Raw genomic sequence first — 16,069 nt, forward strand, 5'->3', positions numbered from 1 at the left:
TTTGATCGTTGAGAAGTAAAAGGGATTGTGTAAGGTATAGCACCATCCTTAGTTTAATGAAAAGTTTACACCTGTGTTGATTTCCTATTTATCAATCAATTAATCAATTATTGTATGGAAATACTATAAATATTGTCCGAAAGTGTGCTTAGGTGTCGGAGGCAGACGCAGAGAAAGGTCGCACTCTCACAAGTGGTGCTAGGCGGAAGGAAAGGGAAAGCAAATCCATAAATGAAAACCCATCTTCTTTGAGAGGGAGAGAGAGAGAGAGAGACGAGAGAGAGTTTGACTCTTGAAACTTGAGAGTAGGAAACTTTGTCATGCCCATATCAATCTAAAGACACGCCAAATCCGGGCCAGCTTTCACGGATTCTCCTCCACCTCAACACCTCCTTCTTCTGCTTGTCTTTCTTTAAGCATTTGGACTCAAAATCTCATCTGGGGATTCGGCAGTTTGCTTTTCCAAGCCATTGGGGTATAGCAGTTCTTGGTAAGGTTTTTTTCCCATTAATTTTTGTGTGTTTTAATTTAAATTTGGTAGTTTTTAGTTGGGAGAGTACAATTTTGGTTGATTTGTTGAATTGGGTTTTGGAGTATGCAATTTGTACTGTTAAATTTCCATTTCCTGGAAGTGCTTTTGTAAAAATGAACTGAAGAATGCCATGAAATTTGAAAAGTAGCAAAGCAGCTTCTGGATTTTGCTTCTGAGTTTTTCCACTTTTTGTTGCATCTTACCTGGAAATAATCACTACCAATCTTGTTTTCTTCCCCTTTTCAATCATTTATTTTTGCAGAGATCATCACTGTGCATATTAGCTTTTAGCCTGTTAAGGGATTCTCAAAAGCATTTGGAAGTTGTTTGATCTGATAATTTTACCTTTCTGATAAATCATGTGAAGCACAAGACTTGTATATGCTTTTTTAGGCTTCATGCTGGCAAAACAAGGCAACTACTTTTACAGTTTACTCTTTGTGCAAATTTTCTTACTTTCCAAGCGGCACGAGGGGTTTATTCTTCTGGTTTTCTTCACACGCAATTTAGGCATTTTTTACTTCTTTTGATAGGTTTTGTTTCTCAAGTAAAATACTTTTTCTCCAATTACTTCTGTTAATAGTTTTGATAGGTTAAGTTGTGAATAGGAAATACCATTGTAGCGGCAACTGCTATGGAATCATTGCTTATAACTTCCGTTCGAGAAAGATCTCGTTGACCATGCTAAATTTGGAACTGCCCTATCATCTGTCATCATCTCTTAGAGAATTTAAGATACTTGGTATATGTTTAGGGGTGGAGTTGTAATGAATCAAGAGGTGTTGTACTAAACAAGGAATTGGATCTCATTGTTTCATTTGCCAATTTAAAAGATGGGATTTTGGGCTTTAAACAATTCACAAATCTGTACTGAAGTTTTCCAAGTAGGATATCGTATCCCTTTCTCACCCGAAACCCTACCTCAAACTCTTCCGAATGCGTGAGAGTTTATGTTTTTTCACTTGCCTAAAGTTTAATTCAATGCTATTATATAGCTTTCTTGAAACTGTAGATTGGCATCTTTATTTCATGCCTTTTTTCTGACAAATACCTTGCTTTCCATTACATCAACTGCATGCATTTTGTTAAAAGAAAAGTTATGCAGAACACTAAACTTTTTAATGGGGGATGACAGGGTATTTTAATTGATACTTGTGGAATGTGACACAATTGGGGAAAAAGACTAATATTGATCCCAATCTGAGAGTACCGGGATTGACGTTTGAGGAAGAAACATGTCTCCTGGAGGTCGCTTCTTTGAGGATGTGGCCGAGTCTCATGTGGCATTTGCAGATTCTGATGTTGCAACTTCCACTGCTGATCTAAGGGCTTCTCCATTCAGAAAAGCGGCCCCTGGTTTGTTTGGAAATCCTGGAATGCCACCAAATAGTAATGTGCACGACCTACTCGAGTGTCCTGTTTGCATGAATTTAATGTGTCCTCCAATTCATCAGGTATGTTTTAGTACTTGTTTAAATTTGAATGATCATGAGGATTCACGTCTTTTTTGTTAATATCAATACGTATTTTCGTTTTGGTAGAAAGTGAAGATAAGTCGTGAAATTGATGCTAATAGGGTTTGAAGCATCTGGTATTACTATAAAGTTACACACATGAAATTTAAAATTCATTGTGCCGCCACAACTATATACAACTCAGAAAATATTCACAAAGTTGTCAATCTTAAAAATGATCTCCAAAACTGGATTTCTTAAGAAATGCTTACTCATCAAATATGAAGGATCAATTGAGAAATACCGTCACACAACATCTAGCATGATGATTATATGCACACCAACCTATTTTGTACATCAATTTCAGATTGGATTGCATGCATACAGGTCTAATATACATATTCTAAGTTGTAATTTTATCAAAATGAGAACTTATTGAAGCTTATATTGTAGTGTCCAAATGGCCATACTCTCTGCTCGAGCTGTAAGGTTAGAGTGCACAACTGTTGCCCCACTTGCCGGAATGAACTTGGAAATATAAGGTGCTTGGCACTGGAGAAAGTAGCAGAGTCGCTGGATCTTCCTTGTAGACACCAAATTTATGGTTGCCAAGATATATTCCCATACTACAGCAAGCTGAAGCACGAGAAAACCTGTAAATATCGCCCGTACAGCTGCCCTTATGCTGGAGCTGAATGTTCTGTCACTGGAGATATCCAATTCCTTATGATGCATCTTAAAAATGATCACAAGGTCGACATGCATGACGGGAGTACTTTCAACCATAGATATGTCAAATCCAATCCCCAAGAAGTTGAAAATGCTACATGGATGTTGACAGTATGTTTCTCTCTCCCTCTCTCTCTCTCTCTCTCTCTCTATATATATATATATATCCTACACGGTACAGACACACACGAATTGCGTTTCTATACCCTGTTAATAAGATTGCATCTTTTAAGCACTACACTCGATCCAGTTTTTGTTTTTGGTTATCTGTCAAAGTGCCTTCATTGATTGCAGTGTGGGAAATTCAACTGTTTAATTAAAAGCTACCCCTTTGTGGGAAATTCATGGGGCCAATGTTGGGACCATCAAAAGACCTACTGAGACAGCTTACTTTGTAGTTCCACGCTTTCTTAATCCCTAATTGCTGACTTTCGTGTTTTTCTTTCTCTATGACTTCTCCGTTTCACTTCTTTAATTCTGAGTAGAAATAGGGGTAAAAACTTTGCAGTCTTAGAAATATCTTTGAAATGGCTGCCTAATCCATAGTCAAATTTCATTCCCTTTCGCCCTTATCGGCAAACTTTGATCCTATTTGTTTGATTGTTTCCCTTTCCTCAGTAACTGGTTATGCATCCTGTTCATATATACACTAGTAGGCAACAATATCTCTTTTCAGTTTTACATGAACGTCATCCGGTTCTTTTGTGTAAGTATATATCTTGAAGTTTTTAAGACATCTTTCCGTAAAGGTCGTACCCAGTGCACAAGGCTCCCGCTTTACGCCGGGTCTGGGAGAGGTGAATGTCGGCTAGCCTTACCCCCATTTATGGAGAGGCTGTTCCCAAGTCTCGAACCCGAGACCTACCGCTCATGGGCGAAGGCACTTGCCATCGCACCAAGTGCGACCTCTACCAAGTGCGACATCTTTCCGTATTAAAAAAAAAATTAAAAATATCTTTTATGTTCTTGTTTAGCACTGAACAGTAACACAAATCGGTCTTCTCATATTTGGTTCCGTTCAACCTCCACCAATGTATTCAAACCCCTCTTTGATTTTGAATGTAGTGCAGATTTTCAACTGTTTTGGCCGTCAGTTTTGCTTGCATTTTGAGGCTTTCCACATTGGAACTGCACCTGTTTACATGGCCTTCCTAAGGTTTATGGGTGACGATGATGAGGCGAAGCAATTCACTTATAGTCTTGAAGTTAGTGGCAGTGGCAGAAAGCTTACATGGCAAGGAATTCCCCGGAGTATCCGAGATAGCCACCGAAAGGTCCGTGACAGTCAAGACGGATTAATCATTCAGAGAAACCTAGCACTCTTCTTCTCGGGTGGCAATAGGCAGGAGTTGAAGCTGAAAGTCGCCGGACGTATATGGAAAGAACACTGAGATATAAAAACTGGAAAACCTGTTCAAAGATATTGTAACCTTGTTACTGTGAAAAATAAAAGGTTGGAAGGAATTGACGGAGCTCTATGTGAAAGGCTGGATATGTATGTTGCTTGATCAAATTAATTTAAGATCTCTTTTGCTGAGTCTTGATATGAATCTCCTGTGTTTTGTCAGCTGCGCATATAATGCAACAGACTTGTAGCTCAAGTTGTTAAGAGCATGTACTGTTGACACACGACATTCTGTGTTCGATTCCTCCCTTATCGTATCGCTTCTTACACCCGAATCTAGAAAGTTCCTTTGATCAAGTAACAAAAAAGGCAGGGATTTCATTCAGATAAGTTTTAACCGAGTCATGGTCTAAAGTATATTTCCGTATCCAATGCATGCAGATAAGTCTTGATGAACGTGGAAAAAGATAAGTCTTGATTAACGTGGAAAAAGAAACTTTACTTGAGTCACGGTCCAAGTATATTTCCATATCACTATCTCATCGGCCGTCGCAGTATAGTGTCCATGACTATCTAGAACGATTATCGACTATTAATGTATGTAAAAGATTTGTCGGTAAAAATTATCTTTTTAAACATAATATATATTTGACTTAATCGTTTAACGATTCATTTTGACCTCCCGACTGCACGCCCGAAATACCGCACCAATATATTTTGGTTGCCCACTCCTGTATACACAGGCTCGAACACAAGAATTTCTCCATACCTAACTCATTCGCACAAAGAACACCAACGTAAGAAGTCTTACATCAGTAAGTGGGCTTGTATAATCCTAGAGCGCTACCTCACCAACTTTTTTTGTTAGTTCCAAGTACTGATCCATGTCTTTTCTAATATTTTTTTTTCAAGTCTTAATGTCTTTTGGCATGAGCCCCTATCTGTTAACCATATTTTCTAATTGGAGCTCTGTAGTAAGTTTTTGGATCATATGTTCAAATCAACTAAATCGATTTTTTTTCATTTTATCTTTAATTACGATTATTCATAATTTACCTTGTTCTTAATCTTGTCATTTCACACATCCACCAAAATATTCTCGTATGTTACGCTCATTTTTTGCATGTGAACCTAGCCCCTCCCCATTAAGGAAAAATTTGTACGACAAACTAGAAGAAGTACAAAGAAAATCTTACCTTCCAATTACAAGCTTTGATTTCTCAACCGTGTGGTTTGATGAAATACCAAAGCCCAAAATCCGAAGTGGCACTTTACCATGTTGAGCCTTTAAATAACAACGGTGTGAGTTCGAATTCCGTCAATTGTTAATCTAATATTTAATTTAACAAATTTACAGTTAAAAATATAAAAAAATCCACCGCCTCGGACACAAAACTCGGTGGTGACCTCCTCCGCCTAAACCCTAAACCTTACAAACTTCTCTCTCTTCTCTCTCTCTTCTCTCTCTCCTCCATCCCAAAATCAAAGAAAGAAATGCTACTGATAGCTCGAACTCACTCTCTCTCTAAGCTCAAACCCCTCCTTTCTCTCTCTCTCCTCGCCCAATCCTTCCCATCCCAAACCCCACTTTCAAATTTCACTTCAATCCTAAAACCCCATTTCCCAAGCCCCACAAATTCTCAACCTTTACCATTCTCCGCCATTTTCTTCAACCCATTTTCTTCGTCTCAATCTTTGCCCTTGGACCGCGAAGGAAATTACGATGAAACCACCACCGCAGCTCGCCATGTCTGCCGTGGGTGTGGGGTTCATATGCAGGATTCCGACCCCAAACACCCGGGATTCTTCCTCAAGCCCTCGAAAAAGGATCCGAGGGCGTATCGATTGGGGACCCATCTCGAGCACGTTGGGCAAGTGCCGGAATTCAACGATTCCCTCAAAAGGGGTCTAATAATCGACCCCGAAAACTTGAGTGCCGAGGTCGATTTGGTGGGAGTCAAGGGCGAAAAGCCGGTGGTCTGCGCACGGTGTCACTCTCTGAGGCATTACGGGAAGGTGAAGGATCCGACGGTGGAGAACTTGCTACCGGATTTCGATTTTGATCATACCGTTGGGAGGAAGTTGGCTTTGACGTCTGGGACCCGATCGGTTGTGCTAATGGTGGTGGATGCTGCAGACTTTGATGGGTCATTTCCGAAAAAGGTTGCCAAGTTGGTTTCGGATACAATCGAGGAGCATTCCACAGCTTGGAAACAGGGGAAGTCAGGGAATGTGCCGAGAGTGGTGCTTGTAGTGACAAAGATTGATCTTTTGCCAAGTTCGTTGTCACCCACGAGGTTAGAGCATTGGGTTAGGACTAGAGCAAGGGAGGGCGGAGCAAGTAAGATAACGAGTGTACATTTGGTGAGTTCTGTAAGGGATTGGGGGTTGAAGAATCTTGTTGATGATGTTGCTAGCTTGGCAGGACCAAGAGGGAACGTGTGGGCAATAGGGGCACAGAATGCCGGGAAGAGTACGCTGATAAACGCAATAGGGAAGCATGTTGGAGGGAAGATTACACATCTGACAGAAGCGCCTGTGCCCGGAACAACATTGGGAATTGTTAGAGTGGAAGGTGTTCTTCCTGGTCATACCAAGTTGTTTGATACTCCCGGGCTTTTGAATCCTCATCAGATTACAACTAGGTTGACAAGAGAGGAACAGAGTCTTGTAAACATTAGCAAGGAATTGAAGCCAAGGACATACAGAATCAAGGTAAGCTTACTTGAGCATCAAGTACCTTACAGTGATTTTTTGTGTATTTGGTTATTAGAAACCTTTGAATAAACTGTGCTGTAGTACTCATTGTAAACTCGCAGTAATGTGTTTCTACCAGTGCAAATAATTCATTAACACAAACCATGTTTATAGATTGTATCTAAAAGCTCAAGTTTTTGTTTGTATTGCTAAGCACCCATCGCTTCAATTGTTTAAGTATGATTCCTTTTTCTGTTTTGCTGGTCGAGGAAAACTCAAGAGGTGTCTTCAATTGTTTAAGTATTGGATGTTCATTTACCACTGACTAGTACTTAACTTTTGCTTCTGATTGTGTGTGTGTGTGTGTAAAGCTCTGCTTTGCTACTTTTTGGATTCTGTTAAAATGCATAGTTCATTGTCAATCTCAGAATATCGTTGTTGCAAAATTATATTCCATGTGATTACTTAATATTTTTTCCATTTATCATAGCTCATTTTTCTTGTCCTTTGGTTGTTACAGGATGGCTATTCAGTTCATATTGCTGGGCTTATGAGGCTGGATATAGAAGAATCATCAGTAGATTCTGTTTATGTTACGACATGGGCATCTCCTTATCTTCCGCTACACATGGGAAAAACCGAAAATGCCTGCACAATGGTAGAGGAACATTTTGGTCGTCAATTACAGGTATTAGCACTAGGTGACGAGTGATAATTCAACAAATTCTTGGTTTCTAGTCTAGTAGTCGTTAGTCTTATTGATTTTCAACATGTTACCGTTGGAGAGATTTGAATTCACAAATACCAATAAGCACAACACACACACACACACACACACACACACACACACACACACATATATATGTATATGTATATATGTAATACCAGTCTGTTTGCTGATTCTTTTTAATTTCTAAATTCAGGGTATAATTTTTCAGTTTTCCTAAATAGTATAAATTTGTTGAGAATCAAGAGATTTGTGTAGGCTTCGGGCTTCCTAACGGCATTAAATCTTGCGCCTAGTTATGATGCTTGAAATTCCATCTTTAGATACGAGGCTATGATAAAAATGAGGTGTGCTCTCCACACACCCATTTTTACTTCTCACACACCCTTCTAATTTTGAGTCATCAGATCGGATGAATTGAAGAAGATCAAATGACATAAATTAACAAGGAGAGTGTGAGAAGTAAAAAGAGGTGTGTGGATAGCACACCCCTAAAGATATGCTTATCATTAAATCTTTCAAGGGAACGCATGATATGGTTGCATACATATATGTAGGTGTAGTTCTGATGCCAAAATGAACTTCCCATTGTTTCAGCCACCAATTGGAGAGAATAGAGTCAAGGAGCTTGGGCAGTGGGTGAGAAAGGAATTTCGAATCAGTGGAAACAGTTGGGATTCAAGTTCGGTGGATATTGCTGCTGCAGGTCTTGGTTGGTTTGCTGTTGGACTTAAAGGAGAGGCAGTTGTGAGTGTTTGGACGTACGATGGTATTGATGTTGTTCTTCGCAATGCATTGCTTCCTCATAGATCATACACTTTTGAAGTTGCTGGGTTTACCGTCTCTAAGATCGTTTCCAAGGCTGACCAAGCTTCAAATAAGCCACAACACAAAAGTGAGAAGAAGAGGAAACAAAGCAACCAGAAGGAATCTGTTGCGTGCTGATTTGGTACTTAATTCCTAACTTACCACCCGAAGCAGGCTCAACTTATTTTGACAACTGGAAGTGTTAGCGAGTAAAAGAGAAAGTTCTTATGGAAATGGAAAACCAGTGTTGTGGCAATTTACAGTTGATATACTACCGGTGAGGAATATTTCAGTAAGCAACGTCAACCTTTTCTAGGAATGAAAAGGGTAGGCATCTTCTTGAGCCACCGACGAAACTGTCGATTCTTTCTCCGACCATGGAAGGGGTGGATGTTCCATATTGGGATGATCTTTCTGCAGTATTGATATTTAAGAATGACAACTCAAAGGCGGCGTTTCTTTTACAGGCCTCAGAACTACGGTGAAAGACGCAAAGGCTTTTGTGACTCACAAGTGCATGCGCCTTGTGTTGAATTTCTTATTCATTATTCTTCTCTCTGTAAATTGCAAGTCTGAAGAGCTGAGTTTAATCAGTTTACAGCTGTCTGGTATGAAGCTTTGTCATGATTTTGTACTGGCTTTTCATAATTTTGGCAAAATGGCCAAAATTTAATGACGTGGGCTAGTTTGGTATTGCTGAGCTTTGAAAAAAAACTGTTTTTGCTGTGCTGTGAAAATAAGCTCATTTTTGCTGCTTCACGTTTTCAAGTTTTTTTCACCCAAAACTGTGAAAATAAGCTGTTTTTTAAGTATTTACCAAACATTTTTTTTATCTCAGTTTTTTTTTATATCAATTGTTTATAAAAGCACCTCAGTACCAAACCAGAACTTGAAGACGTACAGCTTGTTGGCATGAAACTTTTTGTATATTTCATACTGTAATCCTCAAAATTATTTTCTTCTCCTTATTGCCTAATCAGAGGTCACACTTGATGCGATGGCAAGTGCCTTCGTCCATGAGCGGTAGGTCTCGGGTTCGAGACTTGGGAGCAGCCTCTTCATAAATGGGGGTAAGGCTAGCCGACATTCACCTCTCCCAGACCCTGCTTAAAGCGGAGCCTTGTGCACTGGGTACGACCTTTTTTTATTGCTTAATTGCAATAATAATTTCTTCTTAAGTTAAAACAAGCACAACTGTTTGCACAACTCAACACGAATACGTTCAGTTAGCTGACTTCGCATATTGACCTTATTTGCATGGATAATGCGCATAATTAAGGTTTAGCCTCAGTATATAATGTTCTTGCTGGGTTTTAGGTTCAGTCGCTCGCGCATCTGTGGGTTGATGTGTACAGTTGATGCTTCTTCCTAACACATCAACGACGCACAATCAATCATCACGAGCATAAGCGTTTCATAGTCACACAAATTGAACTTTCTTGAGCCGAATTTGTGAAACTACGAGATTAAATAACTTTCGCCTCAAAACGAAGCCCCTGCCGTGTTCACCTTCGCTTCGAAAGAAAATGAAACAAAACGAAATTAGCAGACAGAGACTCAAAATTTGCAGCCAAAATCTTTCTGCAAGCCATCAACTGAGAAGAAATCCTTCAAGATCTCCGGTGAGTGGTTTGCAACTTAAAAGAGGAGAAACTACGTTTTCGGAAATCACTTCCAACAAGAAACAGTAGTACTTACATAACTTTATGAATTGCAAAATACAACACTGGTAAAAGAAGATAAATAGTACATACTAGTAGCATGCACTGAAACAAAAGGAACACAATTTTCCAGCCAAGCTACTGTAAACTCGGACTGTACCAACTCACTCCCCAAGTGAATTCAGTTTCAATACTATCATAAAATTTTTTGGATCTTCCAAATTTCCGGCCATCTAAGTAGAAAGGATGAGAAAAATCACACATGGTGGTTCTACTATGTCCAGAATTCTCAACACAAAACATGTCGTCGTGGTCAATTCCTCCTAACTCCACAAAATAAATGCAGTTTGCTTCCGACCCGTTGGAATTACTCACTGGAAAGGAAAAGGAACAGCCTCGGCGTGTAACAAATAATATTTGATTCCCCAAACTCTGTACCTCGATAAAGCTTTCACCATTCTCCGGATCGATCTTGTAAACTAGAAAATCATGAGTCCTTGTCCAGGTATTCAAATCGGTTTTCATTTGATCCTTAATTTGACGGATCAACAAGACTGCGTTGCTGGTTGTTGATTCTATCAAATATGACTCGTCTTTGACCTTGACATCCAAAAAGTCACCTTCACCCCAGCAGTTGAATGAACCCTTTCGTGATTTTTCTTTGTCATACACCAACTTCAATTCCAGCTCATCACCATCTCCGAGGCATAATGTGCGAGTTACAACGTGTCCAGACTTACTGTTTTTGACAGTGTTTTCGACCAAGACATATATCATGCCACAAGACGAAAACAGTAGGCATGAAGGATACGTTTTTCTATCCCACATCCGAGATATGTTCCAACCTTTTTTTGGCCTGCACACACCAATTTCCCCAGAAGAAAAAATTGCTGCCACCGTACATTCTGATAGATTTGAACTCGATAGTGCAATTTTGTCAACAAATCGGTCGGCTTTTCCACCAAATTTCTTGAAATATGGGATTCTTCTCAAGGAAGGAAGTTCGTGTTTGGCTCCTGAAATAGGGTTTAGTAGAAATACTTCAGAGTGTTCTTCATTGACCATTATCAACCAACCTTTGGAGGAACTATGAAAGCACCCTTGATTTCGCTTAGGCAACCCTAGCTTGATAACTTTACCTTCAGGTGGGATGGAGAACTCTAAGTAACTGGAACTCGGTTGAGTTCCAAATAATAACCAGGAAGCTGCTTCAGATAGGCCTACTAACCATGGGAATGGCGGAGCACTGCGGATAATTTGCATAACAATCATTCTCCAGTACTTGCAGAGGATGCTTAAGCGAATCCGATCAAGTAAGTCGAGGCGTTGTACGATATTCTCCATGATATCCAAAGGTGGTCTCTGCCAACGCCCATCTACAACTAACCATAGCCATGCCAATCGATCAGTTCTAATCCATGAACAACAAAAACAATTCCAAAATTCAAAGTTTCAAAAGAAATAAAAAGAGCAATCGAATTACCTTCAACCTCGTTGACGCTGTTATTCTTCTTCTCCAAGCCCTGCATGCCGATCTCCTTCTCCTCGCCGACGTTGAGAACGGGGCACGCATCGTCGGGGAGAGCCAAGTCCTCGTTCGTCTCCTTCGGCGCCAGCATGTCTTAGTCCTCGTCTATTTTCTCGATAGCGCCAGATAATTCTGACGAGGATTATAGAACGAGTGGGTGAGGAAGACGAGGGTCCTATACATGGTGTGATTTTTGTGAGTTATAGGTTCCAGGTTTCATCCAACGGCCAGATTAATTAATGTTTTCCATGACGGCATGACCCAAAAATTTCGGATCAAACCCAAAAAACAAGAAAAAAAAAATTCTATGACCCCACAATGAACCCTAATTCATTAGCTCCCAGAATCTAGTCATAAACCCTAATTCCAGCTTTTTATACCATATTTAGGTATCACCAAACCAATAGAGCAAGGGTTAACTCCACAGCTGGTCCACATGTAGGTCTATTACGGCCCGCGTTTCAGAGATCACATGATGTGCATGTGTGGTTTCCTTCTCTCTAGCATCACCTAGAAAGAAAACATAAATACATCTATCCTTAAAAAGGCACTCTAAAACCCTAAACCCCCGGCTCATGACACGCCTCGATCCTGATATTCACCAAACACCAGGATGGGCACGTGTTGGCCGACACCTGAGGGCGACGAAACCATTTTAATATGTATGCAAGTTATAAAGAAAGAACGAACATAAATAAAATATATAAATTTATAAATAATGACATGCAAATGCAGAAACATGTTCAGAGCATACGACTAATCAAGAATGCTACAAAAAGAATATTATAAAAAGATATGAACAAAGGAATGGGTCCTACACTGAGAGGATTCGAAGATACCGATGCGTGAGTGCTAAAGACGTTGGGATTGTAAGTCTCGTTTCTAAGTCTTCTAGGATGCGTAAAACAAAACGTGAGTGGACTAATAATAATAATAATAATAATAATAATAATAATGAGAAAACCGTTTTTTCTTTCGAACATACTAACCCCCTGTTTTGAAAACACATATATTACTACATAGTAGGTTTTTTTGAAAACTCTAACATGCCATGAAAACGTTCGTATGATAAAATCATAACTTGAAGTGATATCAAAATCGCCCAAAGGCAAATCCATAAAAACTCGTAACTCAAAACACTAATGTACTCAAATAGGGGTATCATAGTCGCCCGAAGGCATATCCATCACCCGAGGGTGAAGCTGTACCACACTGGGTTACGTCACTAAAGAAATATGGTAGGCCCCATCATCTGAAGATGAAGCTGTACGACTCTGGGTTATGTCAGAGAAGAAAATGTACATAACACACTGACACTCAGTGGCGGATCCACAGTGGGGTCGTCGGGGTCGCACGACCCCTTGGAAACCATGGAAACAACCTTGAAGCTCCCATATGCGACCTCTTGGAGCTGGGGTCGTCGGGGTCGGAGGCACGCCAACTGTTCGACAAAAGCCCTGAACGAAAACTGGGCAGGAAGAGGAAGAAGAAGCAGCCCACTCAAATGAGCTTGGTTGTGTGCTTGGTTGCATGCCTGTTTTTGTCAAGTGAATGATATTTATACATGCTACTTTTTATAACTCTATCCAGTTTAATTGGTCTTTCTGATAAAGAAATGATAGGGGTTGGAGGAGTGCTATATGAGAACGAGAACATTAAGAAGATACGGAAATTAATTTGAAACATCAAGCTGTCAGGGAAAGCAAAAATTTGGATACGCCAGTAACAAGACAATAAAAGAGGAAGTTTAAGTGAATCTTACTTGCATGAATCCACATAAACGAATTATGATGTGATTTATGCCAGAATCTTGGGTCAGTCCCTATACTTTATTATTGTTCCATGCACAGATTAATTCGACACTGCACCAAACGCCCGACTAATGGAGTTAGTACTATCCGACGACTATTTATCTTATCCGACTGAAATAGTCAATACAGTCCGAAGTACCAAACGAGGCTAAAAAAAAATTTCGCACTGCGCGCGCTATGACCCCATAAACATTTTTTCCTGGATCCGCCACTGCTGACACTAGTCGTGGTTAGTGAAGCTGTCTGACACTAGTTTCACAAGTGAAACTGTGAGTATGTCATAAATATCTCACTTATCCTCAATTGTGTCCTATGGCCATATACGTATACATACTCGTGTTGTGTATATGTATCGTATGAATACCCACTAATTAAGCACATAAAACATAATTCAAAATCTCATACCAAGCTTAGAATTCAAAACCTCATCATTCGAAATCATAAGCAATCCGATAACCATGGTTTCCATAAATACAAATTTTCATAAACTTTAAACTAATAACTCATGAATATTTCATAAAAGCATTTTAGATAAATCATAAGTTCTCCATAAATTAAAAGTCCAGAAATTTGTAAAAACATATGATAAAACATAAATAATTCATGAATGTAGAATTATGAAATCATACTTTACGTGAATGCATACCTAATATTTTTATAAAAACATGCAATTTAAAAAGAGGCCCACTCACAAATATTCTGCTACCGGGGAGCTGATCGAACTAGGGAGGATGAGATCACTTCCAACCAACGCATCTACACACAAATAAGGACCATTTATTATAACTCTGTTAAAACGATCGAATTTGGAAAAACGGATGGCAGATTCGGATTCAGAACGTTGAAAAACCTAAGGAGGGATCTCGGGTTCCCCACGTGCCGCCACGAGGCGGCGGCCCTAGTCACCACGCACCACCCCACGATTTTCTGGAATTTTTTTCAGATTTTTCCTCCCAACTTCAAGAGCTGATTCTGAGCTCGATACATGTCCAAATTGAGTGATTCAGAAGCCAAAATGTAGTTAGGAATGTGGAGAAGAGATTCATACCCTTAGAAGGCTCAACGAAGATTGGAGTTGGCTAGAAAAATGGTAGGAAGGTGGCCAAACGACCACGGTTTCAGTTTTCCAGAAGTGAACAGTGACTTCTCTTGTGTTTTCCGAGTTCCTACGCCAGCAAAACCACCCAAAAACTTACTAATCATGAACCTCGACACGATCTACAATGATAGGGACCAATTTCGAGGCTTACCTTGGCCGAAAATGGCAAGAATTCGCCGGAGAAGTTCCTTGTACAGTAACCGCACTGTGCAGCGCGGGGAGGGAGTTTTTAAATGATTTTTCTCCTCTTTTCTGGTTCAAGAACTCACAGGGATTACAAGGGAAGGTGGTGGTGCAGTCTGGTTGTTATTGTAGGTGTGCGGGTGTGTGTGTGTTCGGCAAAGAGAGGGAGAAAGGGTGAAGGAGATGAGTGAGGGAGAGAAGAATGAGAGATTAAAAGAGAGAGGTACACGGGACAGAGAAGAAAACCACAGAAAATGAAGAATTTTTTAGTTGTAATGGGAACACGGTATATCACATGTTTTAATAGGAGTGGTGGAAAATTTTATTTTCTAAGTTATTAACTTTTTAGCACACATATCCCACCATTTGTATAATGACATGTGATGCACCGGTCACATTAAAAAATCTTTCCAAAAAATGGTGGAGAACCTACCACGTGTCATCCCATGAGTGGTCCAAGATGGAGAAATATCTCCTAAAGTGAAATTACATAAATGTCTTTGACGTTCAAAAATTCGTAGAAACTTCGTTTTAACTCTGAATTCAATTTCGTTCGCACTTACTCATTCGCATCGACAAGGGCTACATGAATAAATTAAAAGAATAATTCTTACATGTCATAGAGCGAGAGTCAACGGAAGTGAACGCTTTCATCGTTAGGGATATTTTCATAAATTTATCCACTTAGAACATAAAATTCAAGATGGAATGTTACAGCTCCTATTCGTTTTGATGATCTATACTCAACGTCTTCTACCTTTTCGAAAATTCTGCTGACAAGTGCGATGCAACATCCATTGTCTCTTTTATGACCAGAGGTGGCTACAGGTCTTGGTTATGCTTTTCTCCTAATTGCAGTTGTACTCTTGAACGACACCGTACTTTTGTTGCTAATCTTTTTGTTTGTCCGTCATCTGGTTGGTTGCTGTCGAAGAAAAGCCTTGTGCATAAATGGAGTAGTAGTTCCAGGTAGTGCCCTATTTGCTTGGAAGATTTTGTCGAAGGCGAGTCCTGTCGTGTTCTTGTGACGTGCAAGCGCACCTTCCATTTGATCTGCATCGATGGTTGGCTCAAATCTCAGCTAACGTGCCCTCATCGTCGTAATTTTGTCTGTACAACATAAGACTTGTTGATTAACTTTGAGGTTTTCGGTAACCACGATAGCTTCGCTGATCCATTCACGTGCTAGTCGAACTCAAGACATGCTTAGTCGCACCAAAACAAAGAGGGGCATTATATAGCGATGGCTTGATCTTTGTTTGGTATAGGTTTGTTATGTCTATCGTCATTGTGACAGATTTATAATGGTGCATTTGTTTTGTGTGGTAGTGGTATAAGGGTTTAATACTCTTAGGTGTTTGTGTGAATTTACCTCCAAATCATGATTTTGCTCACTAGAGTTTATGTACCTATGTTAGAACCGCTTGTAACTATTTGTTCATTGATGGAACCATGCTATCGATCGTTTTCTGATCAAATCTCATGCTCAAGGATAA

The 16,069-nt window shown here is 39.8% G+C and overlaps 3 protein-coding genes across 14 annotated transcripts; 2 read left to right on the top strand and 1 right to left on the bottom strand.

Annotated features, from left to right (window-relative positions):
- The first annotated feature begins 146 nt into the window (after positions 1-146).
- LOC126616205 (E3 ubiquitin-protein ligase SINAT2-like) lies at positions 147-4,265 on the top strand. The gene is made up of 4 exons (XM_050284224.1): positions 147-490; positions 1,668-1,986; positions 2,440-2,826; positions 3,786-4,265. The coding sequence occupies exons 2-4, from the start codon at positions 1,768-1,770 to the stop codon at positions 4,104-4,106; spliced, it is 927 nt and encodes a 308-aa protein (XP_050140181.1). The 5' UTR covers positions 147-490; positions 1,668-1,767; the 3' UTR covers positions 4,107-4,265.
- Positions 4,266-5,443: 1,178 nt separating this feature from the next.
- On the top strand, positions 5,444-8,921 carry LOC126616195 (GTP-binding protein BRASSINAZOLE INSENSITIVE PALE GREEN 2, chloroplastic-like). Its single transcript, XM_050284203.1, has 3 exons — positions 5,444-6,775; positions 7,278-7,445; positions 8,082-8,921. The coding sequence occupies exons 1-3, from the start codon at positions 5,555-5,557 to the stop codon at positions 8,427-8,429; spliced, it is 1,737 nt and encodes a 578-aa protein (XP_050140160.1). The 5' UTR covers positions 5,444-5,554; the 3' UTR covers positions 8,430-8,921.
- Positions 8,922-9,949: 1,028 nt separating this feature from the next.
- LOC126616199 (F-box/kelch-repeat protein At1g57790-like) lies at positions 9,950-14,830 on the bottom strand. Of its 12 annotated transcripts, none has more exons than XM_050284211.1 (6): positions 14,542-14,828; positions 14,340-14,457; positions 14,142-14,263; positions 13,984-14,047; positions 11,436-11,655; positions 9,950-11,334 (listed from the first exon to the last, which is right to left on the bottom strand). In XM_050284211.1, the coding sequence occupies exons 5-6, from the start codon at positions 11,569-11,571 to the stop codon at positions 10,091-10,093; spliced, it is 1,380 nt and encodes a 459-aa protein (XP_050140168.1). In that variant the 5' UTR covers positions 11,572-11,655; positions 13,984-14,047; positions 14,142-14,263; positions 14,340-14,457; positions 14,542-14,828; the 3' UTR covers positions 9,950-10,090. The 12 variants fall into 12 exon arrangements, with proteins under 12 accessions (XP_050140168.1, XP_050140169.1, XP_050140167.1 ...); XM_050284212.1 differs by having other exon boundaries at positions 11,436-11,990; XM_050284210.1 differs by having other exon boundaries at positions 11,436-12,115.
- Between the last annotated feature and the right edge of the window lie 1,239 nt (positions 14,831-16,069).

The sequence above is a fragment of the Malus sylvestris genome, chromosome 3 (assembly GCF_916048215.2).
Source record: "Malus sylvestris chromosome 3, drMalSylv7.2, whole genome shotgun sequence".
Classification (NCBI taxonomy): Eukaryota; Viridiplantae; Streptophyta; class Magnoliopsida; order Rosales; family Rosaceae; genus Malus; species Malus sylvestris.

Bases quoted from the DNA above. Each gene is read 5' to 3' on its own strand.
- LOC126616205 (XM_050284224.1), top strand. From the start codon at position 1,768: ATGTCTCCTGGAGGTCGCTTCTTTGAGGATGTGGCCGAGTCTCATGTG. The intron at 1,987-2,439 runs GTATGTTTTAGT...CTTATATTGTAG, and splicing joins TGTGTCCTCCAATTCATCAG to TGTCCAAATGGCCATACTCT. The intron at 2,827-3,785 runs GTATGTTTCTCT...AATGTAGTGCAG, and splicing joins ATGCTACATGGATGTTGACA to ATTTTCAACTGTTTTGGCCG.
- LOC126616195 (XM_050284203.1), top strand. From the start codon at position 5,555: ATGCTACTGATAGCTCGAACTCACTCTCTCTCTAAGCTCAAACCCCTC. The intron at 6,776-7,277 runs GTAAGCTTACTT...TGGTTGTTACAG, and splicing joins CAAGGACATACAGAATCAAG to GATGGCTATTCAGTTCATAT. The intron at 7,446-8,081 runs GTATTAGCACTA...CCATTGTTTCAG, and splicing joins ATTTTGGTCGTCAATTACAG to CCACCAATTGGAGAGAATAG.
- LOC126616199 (XM_050284217.1), bottom strand. From the start codon at position 11,571: ATGCTGGCGCCGAAGGAGACGAACGAGGACTTGGCTCTCCCCGACGAT. The intron at 11,335-11,435 runs GTAATTCGATTG...GGCTATGGTTAG, and splicing joins CAGCGTCAACGAGGTTGAAG to TTGTAGATGGGCGTTGGCAG.